The sequence below is a fragment of the Oryzias latipes genome, chromosome 4 (assembly GCF_002234675.1).
Source record: "Oryzias latipes chromosome 4, ASM223467v1".
NCBI lineage: Eukaryota > Metazoa > Chordata > Actinopteri > Beloniformes > Adrianichthyidae > Oryzias > Oryzias latipes.
In genome coordinates, this window is record NC_019862.2 from 1,193,271 (window position 1) to 1,213,958 (window position 20,688).

The following is a 20,688-nucleotide window of genomic DNA, read 5'->3' on the forward strand; positions in this document are numbered from 1 at the left end:
AAATTGCAGTTTTAAATAATTATTTGGGAACTGTAAGAGTGAAGTGGGAGTTGAACCAGACATTTATGTAATAATGTGAGGTGTGTTGGAGTTTCACAGTACCTGTTGGAGTTTTATTTAACCTTTATTTACCCAGGAATTGTCCCATGGATATTAAGAATCTCTTTTTCGAGGGAGTCCTGGCTAGGGGGGAAACAATAAATTACATTTACCATAAAAATGTCAACATTAAAAACATAAATAAAAATTAGAACTCATGTAAAACAGGTACAGTTAAAAGGGACTTTCTCCTCAAATCTCAGCTTGGATTTAAAAATATTCAGTGGAATGAGTTCTTTTAATTTCCATCTTTTCTGTAGAGCGTTCCATGTGGAGGGGGCAGAAAAGACAAAAGCCTTTTTCCCCAGTTCTGTACGAGCAAATAGAACGGCGAGCGATAGATGGTCATTGGGGCGCAGTCCGTATGATTCCACAGTCCTCAGCTTGATCAGGCTGCAAATGTAGGAAGGTAAAAGTCCAAGAAGAGATTTGTAAATAAAAATGCACCAGTGTGTGAACCTCCTGGTGGACAGAGAAGACCATGTTGTGTTGTAGTGTACAACATCAATGATTCATTTGTAGTGACATTATTCACGTATACGCTCAGTAAAACTAACCAGAATGACAGTGTTGGAAGCAGATGAATTGAAATCAAACTTTTTATAGAGCACTTTTCAAACGACAGTAACACAAAGTTATTTATAGACCTAAAACAATTAGAAACGCTAAAATACCCAGAATGCCCTAAAGGTTCAGGTGAGGGGCGACCATGCCGAGGTGCAAACCTGGATTGAATGCTTTGATGCATGCCTGGGTGTGGGTGTGTGTGTGTGTGTGTGTGTGTGTGCCCTAAAAAAATCCAGCAGGACATGTGACGCGCGTGGAGAGAGGCGTGTGAATGCAGCTTCATGACAGTCCAACTAAAGGCTCTTTTGTAATCTGTCAGTTATGAAAAGAGGAGCAGAACATCCCGCATATTTTAAAAATCATATCCTCTACAGTTCCAGCCTGATGCTCACAGAAAAACTAAAGTTCTCGTCTGTTCAAAGTGGAACCACATGTGCGCAGCAACACTGGCGGAGTTGAAGCGAAACTTTGTACCACGTGGTCCAATAGGTGTTGGTTGCGTGCTCGTGCCCGTAGCCCGGCGTGGTGACGTAGGCTGTCCGCCTGTTGGTGTTTCTCAGTTGGTGACGAGTGTTTTGGAGATGGCCTCGACCCTGCCCGTCAAGTCCCGGATAAGATGACGCCTCGGGGCCGCCTAAGTCCGCTGAACCCCCCCGTGTCAGGCCGGAACCGCCAGAAAACCGTGAAGTAAAGCAGGAGGAAGGAGGCGCGCGGCGAGGAGCGCCTCGGTCCACTCCTTCCGTCCTCTCGTCGCTCGGCGGAGGATCCACCATGGAGGATATCAACTCCAACATCAACGCGGACCTGGAGGTGCGGAAGCTCCAGGACTTGGTGAAAAAGCTGGAGCAGCAGAACGAGCAGCTCCGGAGCCGCTCCACGCTGCTGTCCTCCTCCGGAGCCCTGTCAGGGAGCCACCGGCCGCTCAGCGCCGGCTACGACGCCGCCGGGCTGGCCGGCTTCCCCGGGGTGGGGTTCGGCGGCTACGGGGAGGTGTTGGAGAACAGCCGCTGCCGGAGCCCCAGACTCTCCTACGACGGGATCAGCTTCAGGAGGCCGTACGACGGCGAGGGGGCGACGGCCGCGGCGCCGAGCAGCGCGGCGGCGGAGGGGGCAGCCTCAGTCCTGGACGAGGTGGAGATCCTGGACCTGGAGGAGATGGACTGTCTCAACGAAGAGGAGGACAGCTGGTGAGTGGAGGGCCTCCGGGCAGGGGGCGGCTGTGGGCTGGATGTCTGACCACTGTTGGAGCTCCGGGCTGGCGAGGCCCTCAGGTCTACCCTGAGCCTCCAGGACCCTGGATTCAGCCGCAGACTGCTTGCTTGGCTCGTCCAGGCAGTGGTGGCAGGAGATCAGTGTGTAGGCTCACTCTAAAGTTGTGTTGCGCAACAGCCCTGCGGCAGAGGAGGCCCTGCTTCACCTCCTCAGCTCCCTGCAGCTCTGCAGTTGGCACAGGAAGCAGCGGGTGGAGTTCAGATGTGTTTTGTGACATCTTCATACACCAGGATGACCTCTCTGCGTTTGTCTAGAAAACCATTTTATTACCTTCTTCCAATCCATAGCAGGGCTGTACCACATGAGGAAAACCTGCCATATTAGTGATCAGTGTTGTGATGCTGAGATAACTTAACCATTCATTAGCAAAGAAGTGAAATCCTGCTTGTCATGCATCTGAAAGTAGTTCTCCACATCTGACCCATCCCCTGGGGGGAGCTGCAGACACAACCATTTGGTGGTCCAACCCCCCCAATCCAACCCCTTAATGCTGAGTGTCAAACAGGGTCTGAGAGTCTTGACTGTGGATTTGAACCACAACCTTCCAGTGTCGGGGCGGACACTACACAAGGCCACTGAGCGGGTTAAATAGCAAAACAAAGACTATGTGCGTATCATTTCCATTTCACTGCCACAGTTTAAGTTAAATAAAACTCAACATAACTTACATTTTCTCCAAAGGACAATCCGCTACTTGGGAGGCGGGCATCTAACAAACGGGCTCCATCCGATTGGTCAAATGCTTACAAGGCTCGTTAAATACCTCCAAGCTGCCGTAATATTCTTTCAGCATGCGCGTAAACATTTAAGGTAACCACTCATGGCAGTTTCCACCGTCTTTTGCATCTCATCCATTGCCATGTCAAAGAATGTGCGGTATATTGTGCAGCCTAATCTCAGCCTCCAGTGGAAACTTGAACTTTTGTCATGTTGAACCTGTAAAAGTTTGTTCAAATGTTTCCATACTGGATTTTTTTCCTTTTAAACTCATAGTGATATTGAGTATTGATACATGAATAAAAAAACAACAGCATTTCCGTTTCACTGCAACCGTTTCAGTTAAATAAAAGTCAACATAGCTTACTTTTTCTCCAAATCACCATCGTCTAAAAAGGAGATGGGCATCCAGCATAAAGGAGCTCCATCTGATTGGTCAAATGTGTAAATGGCTGCATTTGACTCGTTAAATATTTCAAGCCGCTGTAAGATTGTTTGAGCATGGGTGTAAACATCTATTGCAGTTTACCTCATCTTTTATGATGTGCGTATCGCACAGGCTGATATTGTGATGAGGATAAAGTTGCGCTTTATTGTGCGGGCAGGCCTACACCATGGTGATTGTTGTGTGCCAGTGCACAGCTTTTGCTTTATGGAGGTTAGAAAACCGTTTCATCCAAACAGAAGTGCATGATCTCCTGATGCTGATCATTAGAGGGGAGGTTTGCATGAACATCTGTTCTAGTCATTTCATTCCTGCTAACTGGAACATAACGATGGCTCTTCTTTAAGAAACGATGATTTGTTCTTCTAAGAGGACTGCTTTGGCTATTACACTGCAATAGACAAGAGTTCTAGATGTAGCTCATAAAAAGCAGCTGTCATCTTAGATAACGTCATCTGTGCTAAACAGTAACTATTTCACGTGGTCTATAAAGTTGTGGGGTGCAGTGCTGACGCAGACAAACTTTGCCTCACTGCAGTTTGGGATTTATGTTTGCTGAAAAGGGTTTTGAGCTTTTGTTTCCCATCTGGAGAGGAGAGTCCGTCCGATAGTTGAACCTCAGATTCAGGAACAACAGTGCGGTTTCCGTCCTGGTTGTGGAACAGTGGACCAGCTCTACACCCTCTTCAGGGTGATGGAGGGTTTGTGGGAGTACACTTATCCAGTCCATATGTGTTTGGTGGAATTGGAGTAGGCGTTTGATTGCGTCCCCCGTGGTATCCCGTGGAGGGTGTTCTGGGAGGGTGGGGTCCAGGGAGCCTTACTGAGGGCTGTCCGGTCTCTGTATGACCGGAGCAAGAGCTTGGTGTTCATAGCCGGCAGTAAGTCAGACCTGTTCCCGGTGCATGTTGGACGGATGATGTTGGATTCATCAAGCCAGGACCTCCAGCGTGCATTGGGGCTGTTTGCGGCCGAGTGTGAAGCAGCTGGGATGAGGGTCAGCACCACTAAATCTGAGGTCATGGTTCAGAGGTCAAGGTAGTTTGCCATCTCTCGGTGGGTGGAGTGAAAAGAGAGCTGAGCTAAAAAGCAAAGCTCTCAATTTACCGGTTGATCTTGGTTCCAATACTCACTTATGGTCATGAGCTCTGGGTCATGACTGAAGGAACGAGGTCCTGATTACAAGTGGCTGAAATGAGCTTCCTCCGTAGGGTGGCTGAGCGCTCCCTTAGAGATTGGGGGGGGGGGGGGGGGGGGGTGTCTCTGTCACCTGCAGAGACCTCTGAGTACAACCGCTAGAGAGGCGTTCTGGGCATGTCCCACTGGGTGGAGGCCCCGGGGAAGACCCAGGACACCCTGGAGAGACTATGCCGCTCTGCTGGCCTGGGAACGCCTCGGGGTCCCCCAGAGGAGCTGGAGGAAGTGGCCGGGTGAGAGTAGTCGGGGCATCTTTACTTAGTCTGCTGCCCCCTCGACCCGGTCCTGGATAAGCGGAGGAAGATGATGGATGGACGGATGGATATTTCCCATCATGCAGCTGCAGATTCCTGTGATTGCAGCCGTTCTCCCCGTGCTCCGCAGGAACGCTGTGCTGTTGTGTCTGACCTCGCCATCGGGTTGATGTTTGGGATTTTTGTGTAGTGCCAGCTCCTGTCACAGACTCCTGTAATCCCAAAGAATTAGCATCAAGCAGGATTTGGCCTGCTCCTGCAGCTCTCTAAGCGTGGATACATGCTAGTGACAGTTTGACTACACACAGTCTGCAGGGTCGTCACATACCTGGGAGTTTTCCTGGAAAACGTTTGTGCTGACAAACGACGTGCTGTCCTGCTCTGAGGCTTGGATTTCCCATCACATGCCGTACTTCAGTGAAGTTTTGGTTTCATTAGAACGGCTGCCGTCCTACATTTCTCCTTTGTAGTTACTCTGTACTTTGAATCATGGCGCCTTTAATGTAACCCTCAGGTCCCAGCATATACCACTGATTCCTGGATCAAAGGGAGTTCATTTGGATGGCTGTTTTTTAGGAGGGACGGAAACAGTTGATGTTGCCTGAAGTCAATCGTGTTTCTCTTTTCCAGGTTATACGAGGGTAAACTCAACAGTCCCCTTCAGAAAGCCTTGAGTCCCATCGTTTGGTGTCGGCAGACTCTGGACAACCCCAGTCCTGAGATGGAATCAGCCAAGCGCTCACTCATCCACAGACTAGACCTCACTTTGTCAGGTAAACGGACATGAGCAGCTGTCACCATGACGATCACAGAGGCTGGTGGAGTATGTGTTTTATTATTACCAGATGGTCTTTTTGAATTGGCATGTGTTGGAGAAAGCCATTCTGGTGGTCTTGATCATGATGGTTCCATCTGAATTTGATCATTCATCATCTGGCAGAAAGTTTTTCACACGCCAGCCAGTCAAAAGAAGAGCTGCAGCGTCTTCAGGAGCCTCTACAGGCGGATCAGTGGAGCTGTCAGAGCTCCCCATTGGAAGTTTATTGTTGCATTACGAGAACAGCAGCTGATCAGTCGCAGTCTGTGCCATGAATTCAGTTCCCATCATGAATGAAAGTAAAGCTGCTGAAACAACAACGTCAGGCTCTGTGGGGTCACATTGTGTCCCAGACGGTGCTAATTCTTGGTTGGGTTGACTTTTGGAGAAACTGGACATTTTTTTATCTCTGTTAAAATTTCTCGATATCTTTGTTCTGATTCTATTCCTAAATGGATCCCTGGAGGAACCTGCAGCTTTAGACTCACTCTGATGAAAACTGTGGCTTTGGTGTTGCTAACATGATCTTGCATGACTGTTTCTTATTTGTGACGGAGAATACATACTGGGAAGGGTCTTGTGCTCCGACTCCCTTCTCCGAATTCTTAGCAGCGGGAAGGGGAAGGGGTCGCTCTGCCCCCACAGTCCTGCCCACAACTTAGGGGTGAATTCATGATTAACTCCTGCCGCTCTGCAGAAACTATGTCTTAGAAACCGACAGATTTTTTTTAGGGCTGCACGATATGAGGAAAACTCACGATATGCGATATCAGTGATTAATATTGTGATAACGATATAATTTACGGTATAAAAACAAAGAGCAAAACAATCAAAAACATCATTCCCATTTCATTGCAAAAGTTTATACTCCAAATGACCCTCGTAGACATGGTAGGCGAACATCAAACATAAAAGGGCTCCATCTGATTGGTCAACAACGTGAAGGCGTCCATCCGATTGGTCAAATGCATAAAGGGATTTATTTGATTGGTTAAATGCTTCAAGTTGCCATAAGATTGTTTTAGGACATTTAAGGTAACCATGTATCACAGTTCTAGCCGACCTTTGCTATCTGAATATTGCACAGCTTGAAATGGCGATAACAAGACATTTGCGGTATATTGTGCAGGCCTAGTTTTTTTTATTTTGGCTGAAAACGGCATAACTATGAATTAGACCTTATGTCACATTTAGTAGCAGGAGTTTTGTTTTTATTCAGGACCATTTTAGTGCATGAAGCCACTGAGGCTGCAGTAGAATGCCCCCCCCCCCACCTCTTTTCAATCATACCAGTAGCAAAGAAATATTAACAAAAAAAAGCCAGAGGAAGAAATTGTTGACAGCAAAGACAGCAACCAGCAGTGAGTGACTTTAAGCTGGTCAAGAAGAGACTGGACAGATGAGCTGTGGACCCGCCCACTTATTGAGAACCAGAACCAAGTATGTACCATCGTACAGTACCATCGACTGTATCTGAGAACTGGAGTGTGTTGTCACCCTTAGAAAAGTGTTTACGTCCAACCAAATAAAGTCAATTCAGGCGTCAATACTAACAGCTGTTTCTTTCTCTATATAAGTCTGTGGGGTTTGGGTACTTCCTGTTTAGAATGCCACAGGGGAGGGGTCACTCAGTCCAGTTCTCATGTACAGTCAAGGCTATAACTATGAATGCACATCTCTCCTTTAACACTTGAAAGCAAACTTATACCAGACTATCAATATGAAAAACATTAGATTATAGTCCATGAAATGATCATCTGTACATTCAGACTAATCAGCTTCTAAAGAATGAATCTACATTCATGGGTTTGTTGTGGACTTGGATGGGGTTTAGTTCGCATGCAGAGAGACGTCCACTGCATTAATGTCTCTGCTTCAGCCACACATGTAGTTCCTTCAGACTGTTGGCCCATACAGCCGACCGGATCTGTGGCGGGGCGGAGCGTCAGCCATGAGCAGACTGAAGGTCCACAGAGCTCTCTGATTCAGTTTTCAAAAGTCTTCTGAATAAATTCAGCTGCATCACGCTGCCTTCTCCTCACCTCATGAACTAAATTTAGTCTGTCAAGAAGGAGGGCCAAACTGGAACGGGTCATTTCCATTTTCACAGCAGCTCATGTGACTGACGGTGTTGAGCAACAGGTCACCCATGGTTGTTCTGAAAGCAGATAGGACGTTTACTGCTGCGTTGTGTAAGAGCTTCAGCAGACCTTTCCCTGCAGGTTCATCTTCTTTGTCAGCATGTTCTCCAGTTATTGCTGGCTCCAAATGTGGGACAGAAGTTTGTCTAAGGGCTGGAGATCCAAACAATCCTTATAAGTCTTTGGCTTATAATGGAAAATAAAGTGCTGTTCAAAAACCCGCTGTCTGCTTCCTGCCTGTACAGACCTATTAGACCTACAGGCCTTCAGGCCCACAGACCTGTCCTGACCAGGTCTGCGGGCCTACAGACCTGGTCAGGACAGGTCTGTCCACCTACAGATCTGCTGCCTGTCTGCCTCTCATTCTGTCTGTCTTTCTACCCGTCTGCATATCTTCTGCTGCCTGTCTTTGGGCCTGCTAGCTGTCAGTGAGTGAAGGTCTTCTGGGGTAAAATGACGGCCTGTTGCATAGCTAACATGGAGGAAATGCCAGTGTGTGTAGGGGGGGGGGCTGTCACTGACTGGACTTTCCTCTGTCAGCTGTTCAAATATGTTTTCTGTGTTTGTTCTGATTTTTCCTGAAACAGTCTCCTGTTTGTTTCTGAGCGGAGCTTTGTTCCATGTTTTCTTTCCCAACATTTCAACCCCCCCGGCCTGAAGCTGTTTTTCTAGACACCATCCATACTTTCCAGCAATCATAAAATTCTTTCAGCCCCAAACTTCCCATCAGTCTTCTGAGTCCTCTTGTGTCTGAACATGGAGCGTACCGTCGTCCTGCAGGTCCCTGTAGATCTGTGTGATGACGGGGAGTGAAGGTGGATCTGCTCCAGGTCCTGTGGCACTCAGCTGCTGACTGTCATGGGTTGGGCTGAAAATCATGAATAAGCTGCATTTAAAACTCTCCAGTCTTTGTTTGCCTCCAACCACATAGAAGTGCTTCAGTGTTGTTGTTGACTGGACTCACTGGCTGATCTGAGTGTGAAGGAACAGACTTCCTGAATAATGCAGAAGAGAGAAAGGAAGTTGCCCCCCATCCACCATAGAGAGGTTTAAACACTCCGCTCAGAGGAGAACAGAGGGATGGAAGAATCACAGACATTGTGCATTGAGCCTGAGAGCTGAACAGGATGCATTGTTGAGTTAATGGGAGAACTAATGAAGCCTGAGCTCCATCAGGCTCAGCATACGCTGCAGCAGACTGACAGCACAGCTCAGAGAAGAGCTGCTCCACTCCCCTCATGCTAATGTTTCAAACGAGGATCCTCTGACGTCCGGTTCTTACAGGTTCAGTCAGAGACCTTCAGAGAGCCACTCCAATGAAATGGGTCTTTTGTTTTTAACATGTTTTTGTAGCATTTCTCTGATGATGGATGAAACAATTAAGCTCAAGATTACATTTCTGAGTATTTCTTTATTTACATTGCTGTGAATCAGGAGCAGACGAAAAAATTCAGTTTGACAAAGATCATAATTGTTACATTTTAAATAGTCAGCGGGCCACCAGCTCCCTGCTCTGCTCCATTCTGATCATCCACCTGCAGATCCATGAACGTCTGTGGAGGGTGAAATGAATTTGTCTGATGGGACTGGAGCATGGCTGTCAGTGACTGTCAACAGAAAAAAGGGGCGCTTGCCAGCATACTAGCAAAGCATGGTGGGATTTGTAGTATTAGCTGTACAGTATATACCTCGGGCCAGCTCTAATGCACGTTTGATATGATCTCGCAGGCCAAGTATAATTACACTACGGGCCAAATTTGGCCCCCAGACCTGAGTTTGACACGAGCTTCAGAGCTTCAGAGCTCTGGACCACTGCCTCTCATTCCAGACCTCATCATGGGCCCACGGAGCTGAAGGGACTTTCTCTGCAGCTGGGACATTACAGACTTGTTACATCATCAACACATTTCTTTTTCAAACCTTCCTAAGGTACTAATTATAGATTTATAAATGTAAAACTTGTAGGATTTGGGGAGTCTCTTCTTTTGTCCTCAAATGCATGAAGTTCTTTAATGAATGAATGTAATGAACCACTCCAGCATTAGCAGCTGCATTGATATGATTGACATATCTTTAGTTGTAATATCTTTTCACAATGTGCCATCATAACAAGTCTATTGAAGTAGATGATTTCTGATGTTCTCGTTTCATGAAACACACCAGCAAAAGAAACATCATGATCCTGTCCCTGCAGGCTGCTTGAATCAGCTTTTTACCCAGAGACAGCGTTTTCTTTCTTGACCTTTGACCTCAGGTTTTCCTAAAGTCCTAGGGCTGTTTGTGGGGAGATGTTCTCTTTTGACTGAGATCTTCTTTACATCTTCTTTATCAAATGTTCCTTATAGCCGTTTTGCCACTACCCACCAGATGTGAACATTGACTGTAAATGAGACCTGGACTGAGTGTGACGTCACCCAAAGAAAATGCTTTCCACCTCGCCATTTCTCACGACACATCTGTCGTCGCGTTGGAAGCAGACGTCCTCAGTAAGCCGTGATTGGTCCGTGTTGGTCTTTGTTTTCGTTTCTATGGCAACCACTCTCTCCAGTCAGTAGTGAAAATGTTAGAAGTCAATGAAAACGATTCATTTATTCATTTTCTATTCCGTTTTGGCCCTTTCTGGACTGCTGGGGCCTATCCTATGTCACAGGGCCACAATTACACACCTCACACCCATGGACAATTTAGCGTGACCAATTAACCTGTGAAGCATGTAATTGGACGGTGGGAGGAACCCCCGCATGCACGGGGAGAACACGCTAACTCCACACAGAAAGGTGCACCGCTGGTGTTCAGATTCAGGCCCCCCACCCGGGACTTGAACCAGGGGCCTTCTTGCTGTGAGGCAAGAGTGCTAACCACTGCTCCAGCGTGCCTCAATGGAAACGATGCTACATCTATATGTTTACATGTTAGCGTGTCTTGGTTTATGGATGTTAGTGTTGTTTGGTGTAGATATGAACCACTGTCTGCGCAGGCTTCAGTGTGTCTAAGGTGACGTGTCATCTGTGATCTGCAGCCAAGCGCAGGAGTCTGAACGGCAGTCCCTTCCTCCAGCAGAGCTACGGAAGCCCATACAGCACAAACGCAGCCAACAGTCCATACAGCAGCGGCTTCAATTCGCCCTCCTCCACCCCCAGCAGAGTGCCCATCGTCAGACAGCAGCTGCTGCCCGGCACCACAGGTGAGCCGCCCCCCAGCAGTGAGTGGGTTTGCTTCATTCGTGTGGCTAAAACTCTGCCTTCATTTGCAGCTCAGCAGCGGAACGCGGCAGCAGACAGAAACCCTCCCCCCGTCAGCCCGCAGTCCTCGGTAGACAGCGAGCTGAGCACGTCTGAGATGGATGAGGACTCTGTGGGTTCATCCAACACCTACAAGCTCAACGATGTCACTGATGTCCAGATACTGGCGCGCATGCAGGAGGAGAGTACGTACCGCCCGTCTTCCCCGCAGCTCCGCCTTTTCCTTGCAGGTGCAGCAGTGTTGACTGTGTTTGCTCCGGCTGCAGGTTTGAGGCAGGACTATGCCGCCACCACATCCAGGCGGAGCTCCGGCTCATCCTGTCACTCTCTGCGCCGCAGCACCTTCAGCGATCAGGAGCTAGATGCCCACAGTCTGGAGGACGAGGAGGAGGCCCCACACCTGGCTTTTCCCCACTCCTCCACCCGATTTAGCCCCTCCCCTCGCCACTCTCCTCGTGTCTCCCCGCGAAATTCTCCCCGCTCGCGCTCCCCCGCTCGCTCCATTGAATTCAGCCGCAGCTCGCCGCAACCCGTCATCAGCCGCCTGCAGCAGCCTCGCCACTCCCTGCAAGGCCACGGCCACGAGCTGCAGACCAACGTGGTTAAGAACGAAGGTGAGCCCAGACCAGAGAAGCCGTCTATCACCTCCTGGCGTGTCTTGATCCATCTCCTTTCTGTTATAGAAAAGCTGCGCCGCAGTCTTCCCAACCTCTCACGCTCCTCTACGGCACCGGCTCACGCAGCAGAACCCGCCAAGAACAGCCGCAGCTGCGAGTCCAACCTGCAAGTGCCAAATGGAGGCTCCCCCCAACACCAGAGACAGTCTGCCAGTGAGTATCACTACTTCTGTACGCTGCTGTGAGGTACTGCAGCCGCCGATGCACGTCTGCACTGCAGACGGCTGCTTAAAGGCGCTGCTGCAGCCGCTAATGCAAGCCTGTGCTGCAGACGGCTGCTGTGACTGCGTTGCAGGCCTGCCCTGCTGGCGGCCTGCTTGTAAAGTGCCGTACGAGGCTTTTATCTGACATGTTTGTTTCATTCTCTTTCCTGCTGTCAAAATAAAAGCATGGCCCTGCGATCTGAAGCTGCTTGTACCTCTGAGTCTGTTTGATGCTCTTTTGCAGCTTTAACTCCAGTTAATCGGTGCTGTAACGGTTTTGTTCTTAATCCAGACAGTAATCCGTCTCTGTTACAGAGGGTCAAAGGTCAGGTTTAGCTGGTTAAATGCGACTGCCTTCATTCTGTCTGAGCCAATCTTCACTGAGGAAGAGGAGCATTCTCCTTGTTGGGTCTTTGGTTGCTCTGGTTTGTTCTTCTGAGCTTCAGCGGCACTAAAGACCTCCTCCTGCCTTCCTGTCCAGCATGTGGTTTTAAGAATGTCTTTACCTCACCTTTGCTCCCACTTTTCCAAGTCTGAAGGTCCCGTTTCCACTCTGCTCAGGCAGTCTTCTGCTTCTTCTCCTCAACAAACCTGCTTGGACATTCTTTGGTGTGTGGAGCCCTCTAGTGGCAGAGCACAGCCAGGATCCCGGCTGACTTGTCCTTGTTTTGCAGCTCATCTCCAGAGGTTCTCCACTCCTTCACACTCGTCCCCGAAAACCAAACAGCAGCTCAAAAACCCGGCTTCCCTGCGAGGTAACACTCTGTGGGCTGACCTGGCACACAGACATGCACACTCTGAGACACGATGACGGGGAGAGGACAGCATGAATGCAGACTGCAGCTCCTTCTGATCTGAGGATGGACAGACACTTGTCAGATGCTTCTAGCCGTCCGTCTGTCTCACACGCTCAGGTCACAAGAACATCTTTGCCTTTGCAGATGTTTCACATGCAGTTTAGCGATTAGAGATTCAATATTTGTGCCTCCAAAATGTTTCAAGTTACATTTCTAAATGGTCCCTTTTCCCAACAGTTTCTAACTGAATGATCACAGTGGTGCTGGTCTGTGGGTCACAAAAAATAGGATTTCTCTGTTTTATTGAGTTCATTGATTCTCTCATCACATCTGTCTTGATGGACGTCCAGATTCTGGTCTCTGCCACATCTTTTCACGTCTGCATCCTTCTAAAGCAGCTGCTTTTCCATCATACATGACTGCTAAATTAGAACCTCAAAGCATGTTTGGAAAGTTTCAGCATAAAAGAGTGAGGAAACGGGAGGAGAGCCGACAACTGCAGAGAAAAAGAAAGTCTGAGCAGTCCTACTTAAGATTTACTGCGACAGATAGTTGCAGTGAGCGTCTAATTTTACATAGACGCTGCTAATTCTGTTTTCCACACGACAGATTCAAGTTATCATTGTGTTTAGATAATACTAGTTTTCTTCTGGTCACATGCATTATTCATCTATTTAGCTTGGATCGATTCCGATTGGGGAATCGATCCAGACTTGGTAGCGACATATGGAGGATTCAGACATGCCATGGTGCAGCGGAAACGACACAAAGTCTTTCATAAATCAGAATACAGCTGTGAAAGAAAAGGTCTGGAACAAGATTCACCAGATCTGCACTGCTTTGACGTTTGACACCAAGACTCTTCAACTGTAGGGGGGGGGCATGCACGGCTGAACAGAAGAAAACGGGAAGAAGAAGAAGGCCCTCCCTTCTTGTGTAGTGTGAACATCATGTGTGTTCCTGAACACGCTTCACACGCTCAGTGTGAGCGGAGCTGAAGAAGCTCTGAAGCAGCAGAGCTCCGTCCAGCCCCCCCGGATCACAAACCCCCCGCTCCGGCTCTGTCAGGTGGTGTGGTCTGGCTCCTCCTGCCCCCCCCGAGGGCTCTCCAGCGAAGAGGAGCAGAGACGACCCTCACATCAGAAACAGATGAGGTTGATTCTCCTGGGGAGCTGATGACCTCGGGTGAACCTGAACCTAGAAACTGCTGCTGTTCCAAATCCTCATCAACGTCACTCTGAGGTTCTGAAAGAAGTGAACCCAGAGACTCTGCTCTCTTTGTCCGGAGAATCCAGCCTGGAGGGTCTGAAGAGGTTCAGCCGCTCTCACCAGCTGTGTCTGGACTGAAGGATGCTGGGGGGGTCAGGGTGCTCTGCTCAGTGACTGCTCTTCCTGCATTAAGGTCCTGTTTTTTCTGTCTTCACGTTTGTCCAGTCCCACTCTCCTGTTGCTTTGGAGAAGAAGGGGATTTCAGTGAGTATTGACGGTGCACACTGTGGCGTGGTTGTGTTGATGTCTGGCTGTTGGTTGTGTTGATGTCTGGCTGTTGGTTGTGTTGATGTGTGGCTGATGGTTGTGTTTATGTGTGGCTGTTGGTTGTGTTGATGTGTGGCTGTTGGTTGTGTTGATGTGTGGCTGTTGGTTGTGTTGATGTGTGGCTGATGGTTGTGTTGATGTCTGGCTGTTGGTTGTGTTGATGTCTGGCTGTTGGTTGTGTTGATGTCTGGCTGTTGGTTGTGTTGATGTCTGGCTGTTGGTTGTGTTGATGTGTGGCTGTTGGTTGTGTTGATGTGTGGCTGTTGGTTGTGTTAATGTGTGGCTGTTGGTTGTGTTGATGTCTGGCTGTTGGTTGTGTTGATGTCTGGCTGTTGGTTGTGTTGATGTCTGGCTGTTGGTTGTGTTGATGTGTGGCTGTTGGTTGTGTTGATGTCTGGCTGTTGGTTGTGTTGATGTCTGGCTGTTGGTTGTGTTGATGTCTGGCTGTTGGTTGTGTTGATGTGTGGCTGATGGTTGTGTTGATGTCTGGCTGTTGGTTGTGTTGATGTCTGGCTGTTGGTTGTGTTGATGTGTGGCTGATGGTTGTGTTGATGTCTGGCTGTTGGTTGTGTTGATGTGTGGCTGATGGTTGTGTTGATGTCTGGCTGTTGGTTGTGTTGATGTCTGGCTGTTGGTTGTGTTGATGTCTGGCTGTTGGTTGTGTTGATGTGTGGCTGTTGGTTGTGTTGATGTCTGGCTGTTGGTTGTGTTGATGTCTGGCTGATGGTTGTGTTGATGTGTGGCTGATGGTTGTGTTGATGTCTGGCTGTTGGTTGTGTTGATGTGTGGCTGTTGGTTGTGTTGATGTGTGGCTGTTGGTTGTGTTGATGTCTGGCTGTTGGTTGTGTTGATGTCTGGCTGTTGGTTGTGTTGATGTCTGGCTGTTGGTTGTGTTGATGTGTGGCTGATGGTTGTGTTGATGTCTGGCTGTTGGTTGTGTTGATGTGTGGCTGATGGTTGTGTTGGTGTCTGGCTGTTGGTTGTGTTGATGTCTGGCTGTTGGTTGTGTTGATGTCTGGCTGTTGGTTGTGTTGATGTGTGGCTGATGGTTGTGTTGATGTGTGGCTGATGGTTGTGTTGATGTGTGGCTGTTGGTTGTGTTGATGTGTGGCTGTTGGTTGTGTTGATGTGTGGCTGATGGTTGTGTTTATGTGTGGCTGTTGGTTGTGTTGATGTGTGGCTGTTGGTTGTGTTGATGTGTGGCTGATGGTTGTGTTGATGTGTGGCTGTTGGTTGTGTTGATGTGTGGCTGTTGGTTGTGTTGATGTCTGGCTGTTGGTTGTGTTGATGTGTGGCTGTTGGTTGTGTTGATGTGTGGCTGATGGTTGTGTTGATGTGTGGCTGTTGGTTGTGTTGATGTGTGGCTGTTGGTTGTGTTGATGTCTGGCTGTTGGTTGTGTTGATGTCTGGCTGTTGGTTGTGTTGATGTCTGGCTGTTGGTTGTGTTGATGTGTGGCTGTTGGTTGTGTTGATGTCTGGCTGTTGGTTGTGTTGGTGTCTGGCTGTTGGGTGTGTTGATGTCTGGCTGTTGGTTGTGTTGATGTGTGGCTGATGGTTGTGTTGATGTCTGGCTGTTGGTTGTGTTGATGTCTGGCTGTTGGTTGTGTTGATGTCTGGCTGTTGGTTGTGTTGATGTGTGGCTGTTGGTTGTGTTGATGTCTGGCTGTTGGTTGTGTTGATGTCTGGCTGTTGGTTGTGTTGATGTCTGGCTGTTGGTTGTGTTGATGTGTGGCTGATGGTTGTGTTGATGTCTGGCTGTTGGTTGTGTTGATGTGTGGCTGATGGTTGTGTTGGTGTCTGGCTGTTGGTTGTGTTGATGTCTGGCTGTTGGTTGTGTTGATGTCTGGCTGTTGGTTGTGTTGATGTGTGGCTGATGGTTGTGTTGATGTGTGGCTGATGGTTGTGTTGATGTGTGGCTGTTGGTTGTGTTGATGTGTGGCTGTTGGTTGTGTTGATGTGTGGCTGATGGTTGTGTTTATGTGTGGCTGTTGGTTGTGTTGATGTGTGGCTGTTGGTTGTGTTGATGTGTGGCTGATGGTTGTGTTGATGTGTGGCTGTTGGTTGTGTTGATGTGTGGCTGTTGGTTGTGTTGATGTCTGGCTGTTGGTTGTGTTGATGTGTGGCTGTTGGTTGTGTTGATGTGTGGCTGATGGTTGTGTTGATGTGTGGCTGTTGGTTGTGTTGATGTGTGGCTGTTGGTTGTGTTGATGTCTGGCTGTTGGTTGTGTTGATGTCTGGCTGTTGGTTGTGTTGATGTCTGGCTGTTGGTTGTGTTGATGTGTGGCTGTTGGTTGTGTTGATGTCTGGCTGTTGGTTGTGTTGGTGTCTGGCTGTTGGTTGTGTTGATGTCTGGCTGTTGGTTGTGTTGATGTGTGGCTGATGGTTGTGTTGATGTCTGGCTGTTGGTTGTGTTGATGTCTGGCTGTTGGTTGTGTTGATGTCTGGCTGTTGGTTGTGTTGATGTGTGGCTGTTGGTTGTGTTGATGTGTGGCTGATGGTTGTGTTGGTGTCTGGCTGTTGGTTGTGTTGGTGTCTGGCTGTTGGTTGTGTTGGTGTCTGGCTGTTGGTTGTGTTGATGTGTGGCTGTTGGTTGTGTTGATGTCTGGCTGTTGGTTGTGTTGATGTGTGGCTGATGGTTGTGTTGATGTCTGGCTGTTGGTTGTGTTGATGTCTGGCTGATGGTTGTGTTGATGTCTGGCTGATGGTTGTGTTGATGTCTGGCTGTTGGTTGTGTTGATGTCTGGCTGTTGGTTGTGTTGATGTCTGGCTGTTGGTTGTGTTGATGTGTGGCTGATGGTTGTGTTGATGTCTGGCTGTTGGTTGTGTTGATGTCTGGCTGTTGGTTGTGTTGATGTCTGGCTGATGGTTGTGTTGATGTGTGGCTGATGGTTGTGTTGATGTCTGGCTGTTGGTTGTGTTGATGTCTGGCTGTTGGTTGTGTTGATGTGTGGCTGTTGGTTGTGTTGATGTCTGGCTGTTGGTTGTGTTGATGTGTGGCTGTTGGTTGTGTTGATGTCTGGCTGATGGTTGTGTTGATGTCTGGCTGATGGTTGTGTTGATGTCTGGCTGATGGTTGCGTTGATGTCTGGCTGTTGGTTGCGTTGATGTCTGGCTGTTGGTTGTGTTGATGTGTGGCTGTTGGTTGCGTTGATGTGTGGCTGATGGTTGCGTTGATGTCTGGCTGATGGTTGTGTTGATGTCTGGCTGATGGTTGTGTTGATGTCTGGCTGTTGGTTGCGTTGATGTCTGGCTGTTGGTTGCGTTGATGTCTGGCTGTTGGTTGCGTTGATGTGTGGCTGTTGGTTGCGTTGATGTCTGGCTGTTGGTTGCGTTGATGTGTGGCTGTTGGTTGCGTTGATGTCTGGCTGTTGGTTGCGTTGATGTCTGGCTGTTGGTTGCGTTGATGTCTGGCTGTTGGTTGTGTTGATGTCTGGCTGTTGGTTGTGTTGATGTCTGGCTGTTGGTTGTGTTGACGCTCTGGTTCACATTATTTTATCAGCACCACATGTTTCAGCGGGCGGACATCTTTGTTTTGGTTTACCTTTCATGCTTCTGTGCTCATTTGTGGTTCAAACAGGCGCATCGTCAGCTTTCGCTCCATTTGCAGATCATTTTTTCTAAAGTATGAAGGAGGAAGTATTATGGTATGGGCTCCAGTTAAACTGCTGTTCTGCCTCTCTGCAGTCCTTTCTCCCAGTAAGCTGAGAAGTCCCGCCACCTTATCGCCGCTGGCTCTGAAGCAGCCGCTCAAAGCCACATCCATGCCCAACTCGGCCACCTCCACCCCCACCCGCTCCCTGGCAGCCCCGCGCAGCGGCCTGCCCAGACCCAGCGCTTCAACAGGAGGAGGAGGAGGAGGCCTCCCCGTGCCCCGGAGCAAGCTGGTCCAGCCTGTGAGGAGGTGGGTGAAGTGTTGCCAGGTGACATGATTTGGGCGGGTTTGGAGTCGGTTCTGTGGTTTTTATTCCTCATTAAAATACTTTTCAATCAGACACGTGCGGTCAGAGGAAGCATGTGAGACACGTCATCATCCGCTCCATTATGAGCAACTAATAATAAAACAAATGTGTGTCCACTAATCTGTTCTGTACATGTAACCCTTGTGCTATCCTAGACACTTTACCATTGGGAGTTGGGTCATCTAGACCCACTAGACAGTGCTCTGAACCTTTTTTCTTCAATGATTTGTGATCTTCACTGGTGTCCATGGATTACATGAAATCTATCCACCTTTGTCATGGTAGGGAGAACACGTCAATGTAAGGGGGGGGGTCATCTAAGATAGCTCAAGGGTTAATTGATATGTATAAATCGATTCCTCATTTTCCCCAAAATCCCTGTATTTCTTGTTCATTTCCAGCCTCACAAACCTCAACCACATAGCAGATCCTGCAATCCTACGTAAACTGGGTTGAGTTTGTGCCTTCAGTTTACTCGGTGTATGCTGATGATCCACTGCTTCATTCTTTTGTAGACATTGTTGACATTTTCCACGACATGTCCTCATTTTCCATTTAAGAGCTAAAATATGTAAGGGTTAATGGCCAACGAAGTGTTCGTTTATTGCTTTCTAACGCACGCCGTGGAAGCACTTTCCGCAAAGTGCTCTAAAAAGTAATAACGCACACTTCGAAGGCCATTAACCTGCTTATACCATGCTCAGTTACAAAAGCAATACATATTAACCAGTTTTTAGTCCTTAATTCTTTTTTTTTCCGATTTGGATCTCTTTTCTCACAAAAAGCGGACTATTGCGTGACATATATATATATGCTTGAATAAAGCATCAGTTCAGAGAGCAAGTTCTCCTCTTACCGCTTGTTTTTGTCTAGATGATGAAGCAAAAGGTTGTTTTAAAGAAGCCGGCGCAGTGATACAAAACATTTAAGCTAGGTGACCGAACTTCTTTTTTCACCGTGCGGTTATCAGGTTTTAATGCATACCCAGCAGCCAATCAGAATCGAGTATTCAACCGGACCATGGTTTAGTTCATGTTAATTTAGCGTTCAGATCAGACTTAAAGCTGCACTGAGAAGACATGGTGTTGGTGTTGCATACATTTAGGACGTTTCCGGAGTAATCTCAGGTGACAAGTCATTTAGTTTTGAAGGTTTTATCAATAGGCTATTTAGAAAAATGGGATTCACAAGAACAGATTTTTAGAAATCCAACCGCTCTTTAAAAAAGTTTACTTCACTTAAATTCACGATAATATGTTACCAATACGTTTTTTTTCACCCGTCCAACTCTTTTTCCAGATTGTGTTTAATGTGGAAGTGAAGGGGCGGGGCATGCACGCTCAGTTTGATCCCCTGTGGTCGTTAATGAAGCTCAATGGGAGTCAACTGTTTCATGTTTTGCTCTGACTAGCTGCTAAATTGAGGATGTGAAATCATTAAAAATGTCTTCATTTTACATCAAAATGGGAAGTAATAGATAATAGATGATTGAAGACTGCTGAAAACCGTGACTCTATCTGGCAACACTGGGTGGTGCAAAGACCGTCATGTGCGGCGGTCTGAGCGGCATCACGGCCTGACGTCACTTCCCCTTTGCCTCCTTAGATCTCTTCCTGCTCCTCGGACCTACGGCGGGACGGGGGACAACTGGAGAGAAGGCTGTTACTGAGCCTGACCAGCAGGGGGGGGTCTGCCGCCACACCATCCCAACATGGCACTTTACGTATGCAGAAAACTTCTACAGTCCCAGAAACATACATGACAATGCCAAAGAAGCCGGTCCACCCCCAACCTTCAACAGAGCATGCTCAGTTCCACTGCGGCCGTCTGCGAGACCCCCCCTCAGGATGTGTTCTGGGCGGGGAGGGGTCCCATCATCGCTTTGACGTCATTTGTCGCAGTTTGTTCTCAGTATTTCCACTTTTCTTCCTCTAAAGTGCATTTGAAACCTCGACTGCGAGCTAACGCTCCAAAGCCTCTGTTTGCTTTTCAAAGTGTCAAATCAAAATGCCGGTGGTGGGGGGGGGGGCAGAGAGCACAGATCAAAGTCCTCCGTGTCAGGATAGTGGGGGTCTTCAACCAGTGCCTATAGTTTCAGTGTTGACATTCATCTTTTGCCAGCCTTGCTTTCTTTACATCCGGGTCTGTACTTTGATACGGACCCGTTTGGTTTTGTAATCGACACCTTTAGAATTGCTTTCCAATGCGCCTTTGTATTTATGGGAAAAAAGACTCATGTTGTAAATGAAACTATTTATTAAAGAGAGGTGCCTCTGTCAAAGCTCCCATACGCAGGAAGTGGGGATGAATGTTGCAAAAAGACAAAGACCACACATTTTGTGTGCATGTTTTGTTATTCCACTTTTTTTTAAACCACAATCATGTTTGGTTTCCCTGTGCAAAGCCACGTTTCAAATAAAAAAAGAAAAGGAAGTCTCTGTGTTTTTGTACTTTCATAAAGTCTCTAACCAAAAAAATACAGATACAAATGTTAATGATTAAAAAAAAATACATCTAAATACATTATTCCGATGCAATGCATTCTGGTCTATTTTCGCTGATCTAGTGAGCATCGATGCACGCTGGTTTTTCACAGACTTTGGGGAATTGCTAGGGCTCTGGATTTAGGAACTGTAGATTTGGACAGCACTAGAAAATGATGAACGTACTGTAACCCTTGTGCTATCCTAGGTACTTTAACATTGGGAGTTGGGTCATCTAGACCCACTAGACAGTGCTCTAAACCTTTTTTCTTCAATGATTTG

The 20,688-nt window shown here is 47.9% G+C and overlaps 1 protein-coding gene across 4 annotated transcripts; it reads left to right on the forward strand.

Annotated features, from left to right (window-relative positions):
* The first annotated feature begins 1,202 nt into the window (after positions 1 to 1,202).
* slain2 (SLAIN motif family member 2) lies at positions 1,203 to 20,356 on the forward strand. Of its 4 annotated transcripts, XM_023953898.1 has the most exons (10): positions 1,203 to 1,853; positions 5,182 to 5,324; positions 10,529 to 10,693; positions 10,763 to 10,936; positions 11,018 to 11,365; positions 11,435 to 11,581; positions 12,306 to 12,386; positions 13,863 to 13,901; positions 17,649 to 17,865; positions 19,529 to 20,356. In XM_023953898.1, the coding sequence occupies exons 1-10, from the start codon at positions 1,438 to 1,440 to the stop codon at positions 19,590 to 19,592; spliced, it is 1,794 nt and encodes a 597-aa protein (XP_023809666.1). In that variant the 5' UTR covers positions 1,203 to 1,437; the 3' UTR covers positions 19,593 to 20,356. The 4 variants fall into 4 exon arrangements, with proteins under 4 accessions (XP_023809666.1, XP_023809667.1, XP_023809668.1 ...); XM_023953899.1 differs by lacking the exon at positions 13,863 to 13,901; XM_023953900.1 differs by lacking the exon at positions 12,306 to 12,386.
* Positions 20,357 to 20,688: the final 332 nt, after the last annotated feature.

Coding starts and splice junctions, on each gene's coding strand:
- slain2 (XM_023953898.1), top strand. CDS start 1,438: ATGGAGGATATCAACTCCAACATCAACGCGGACCTGGAGGTGCGGAAG. Junction 5,325..10,528: donor ACTAGACCTCACTTTGTCAG/GTAAACGGACAT, acceptor TGTGATCTGCAG/CCAAGCGCAGGAGTCTGAAC. Junction 13,902..17,648: donor TGGAGAAGAAGGGGATTTCA/GTGAGTATTGAC, acceptor GCCTCTCTGCAG/TCCTTTCTCCCAGTAAGCTG.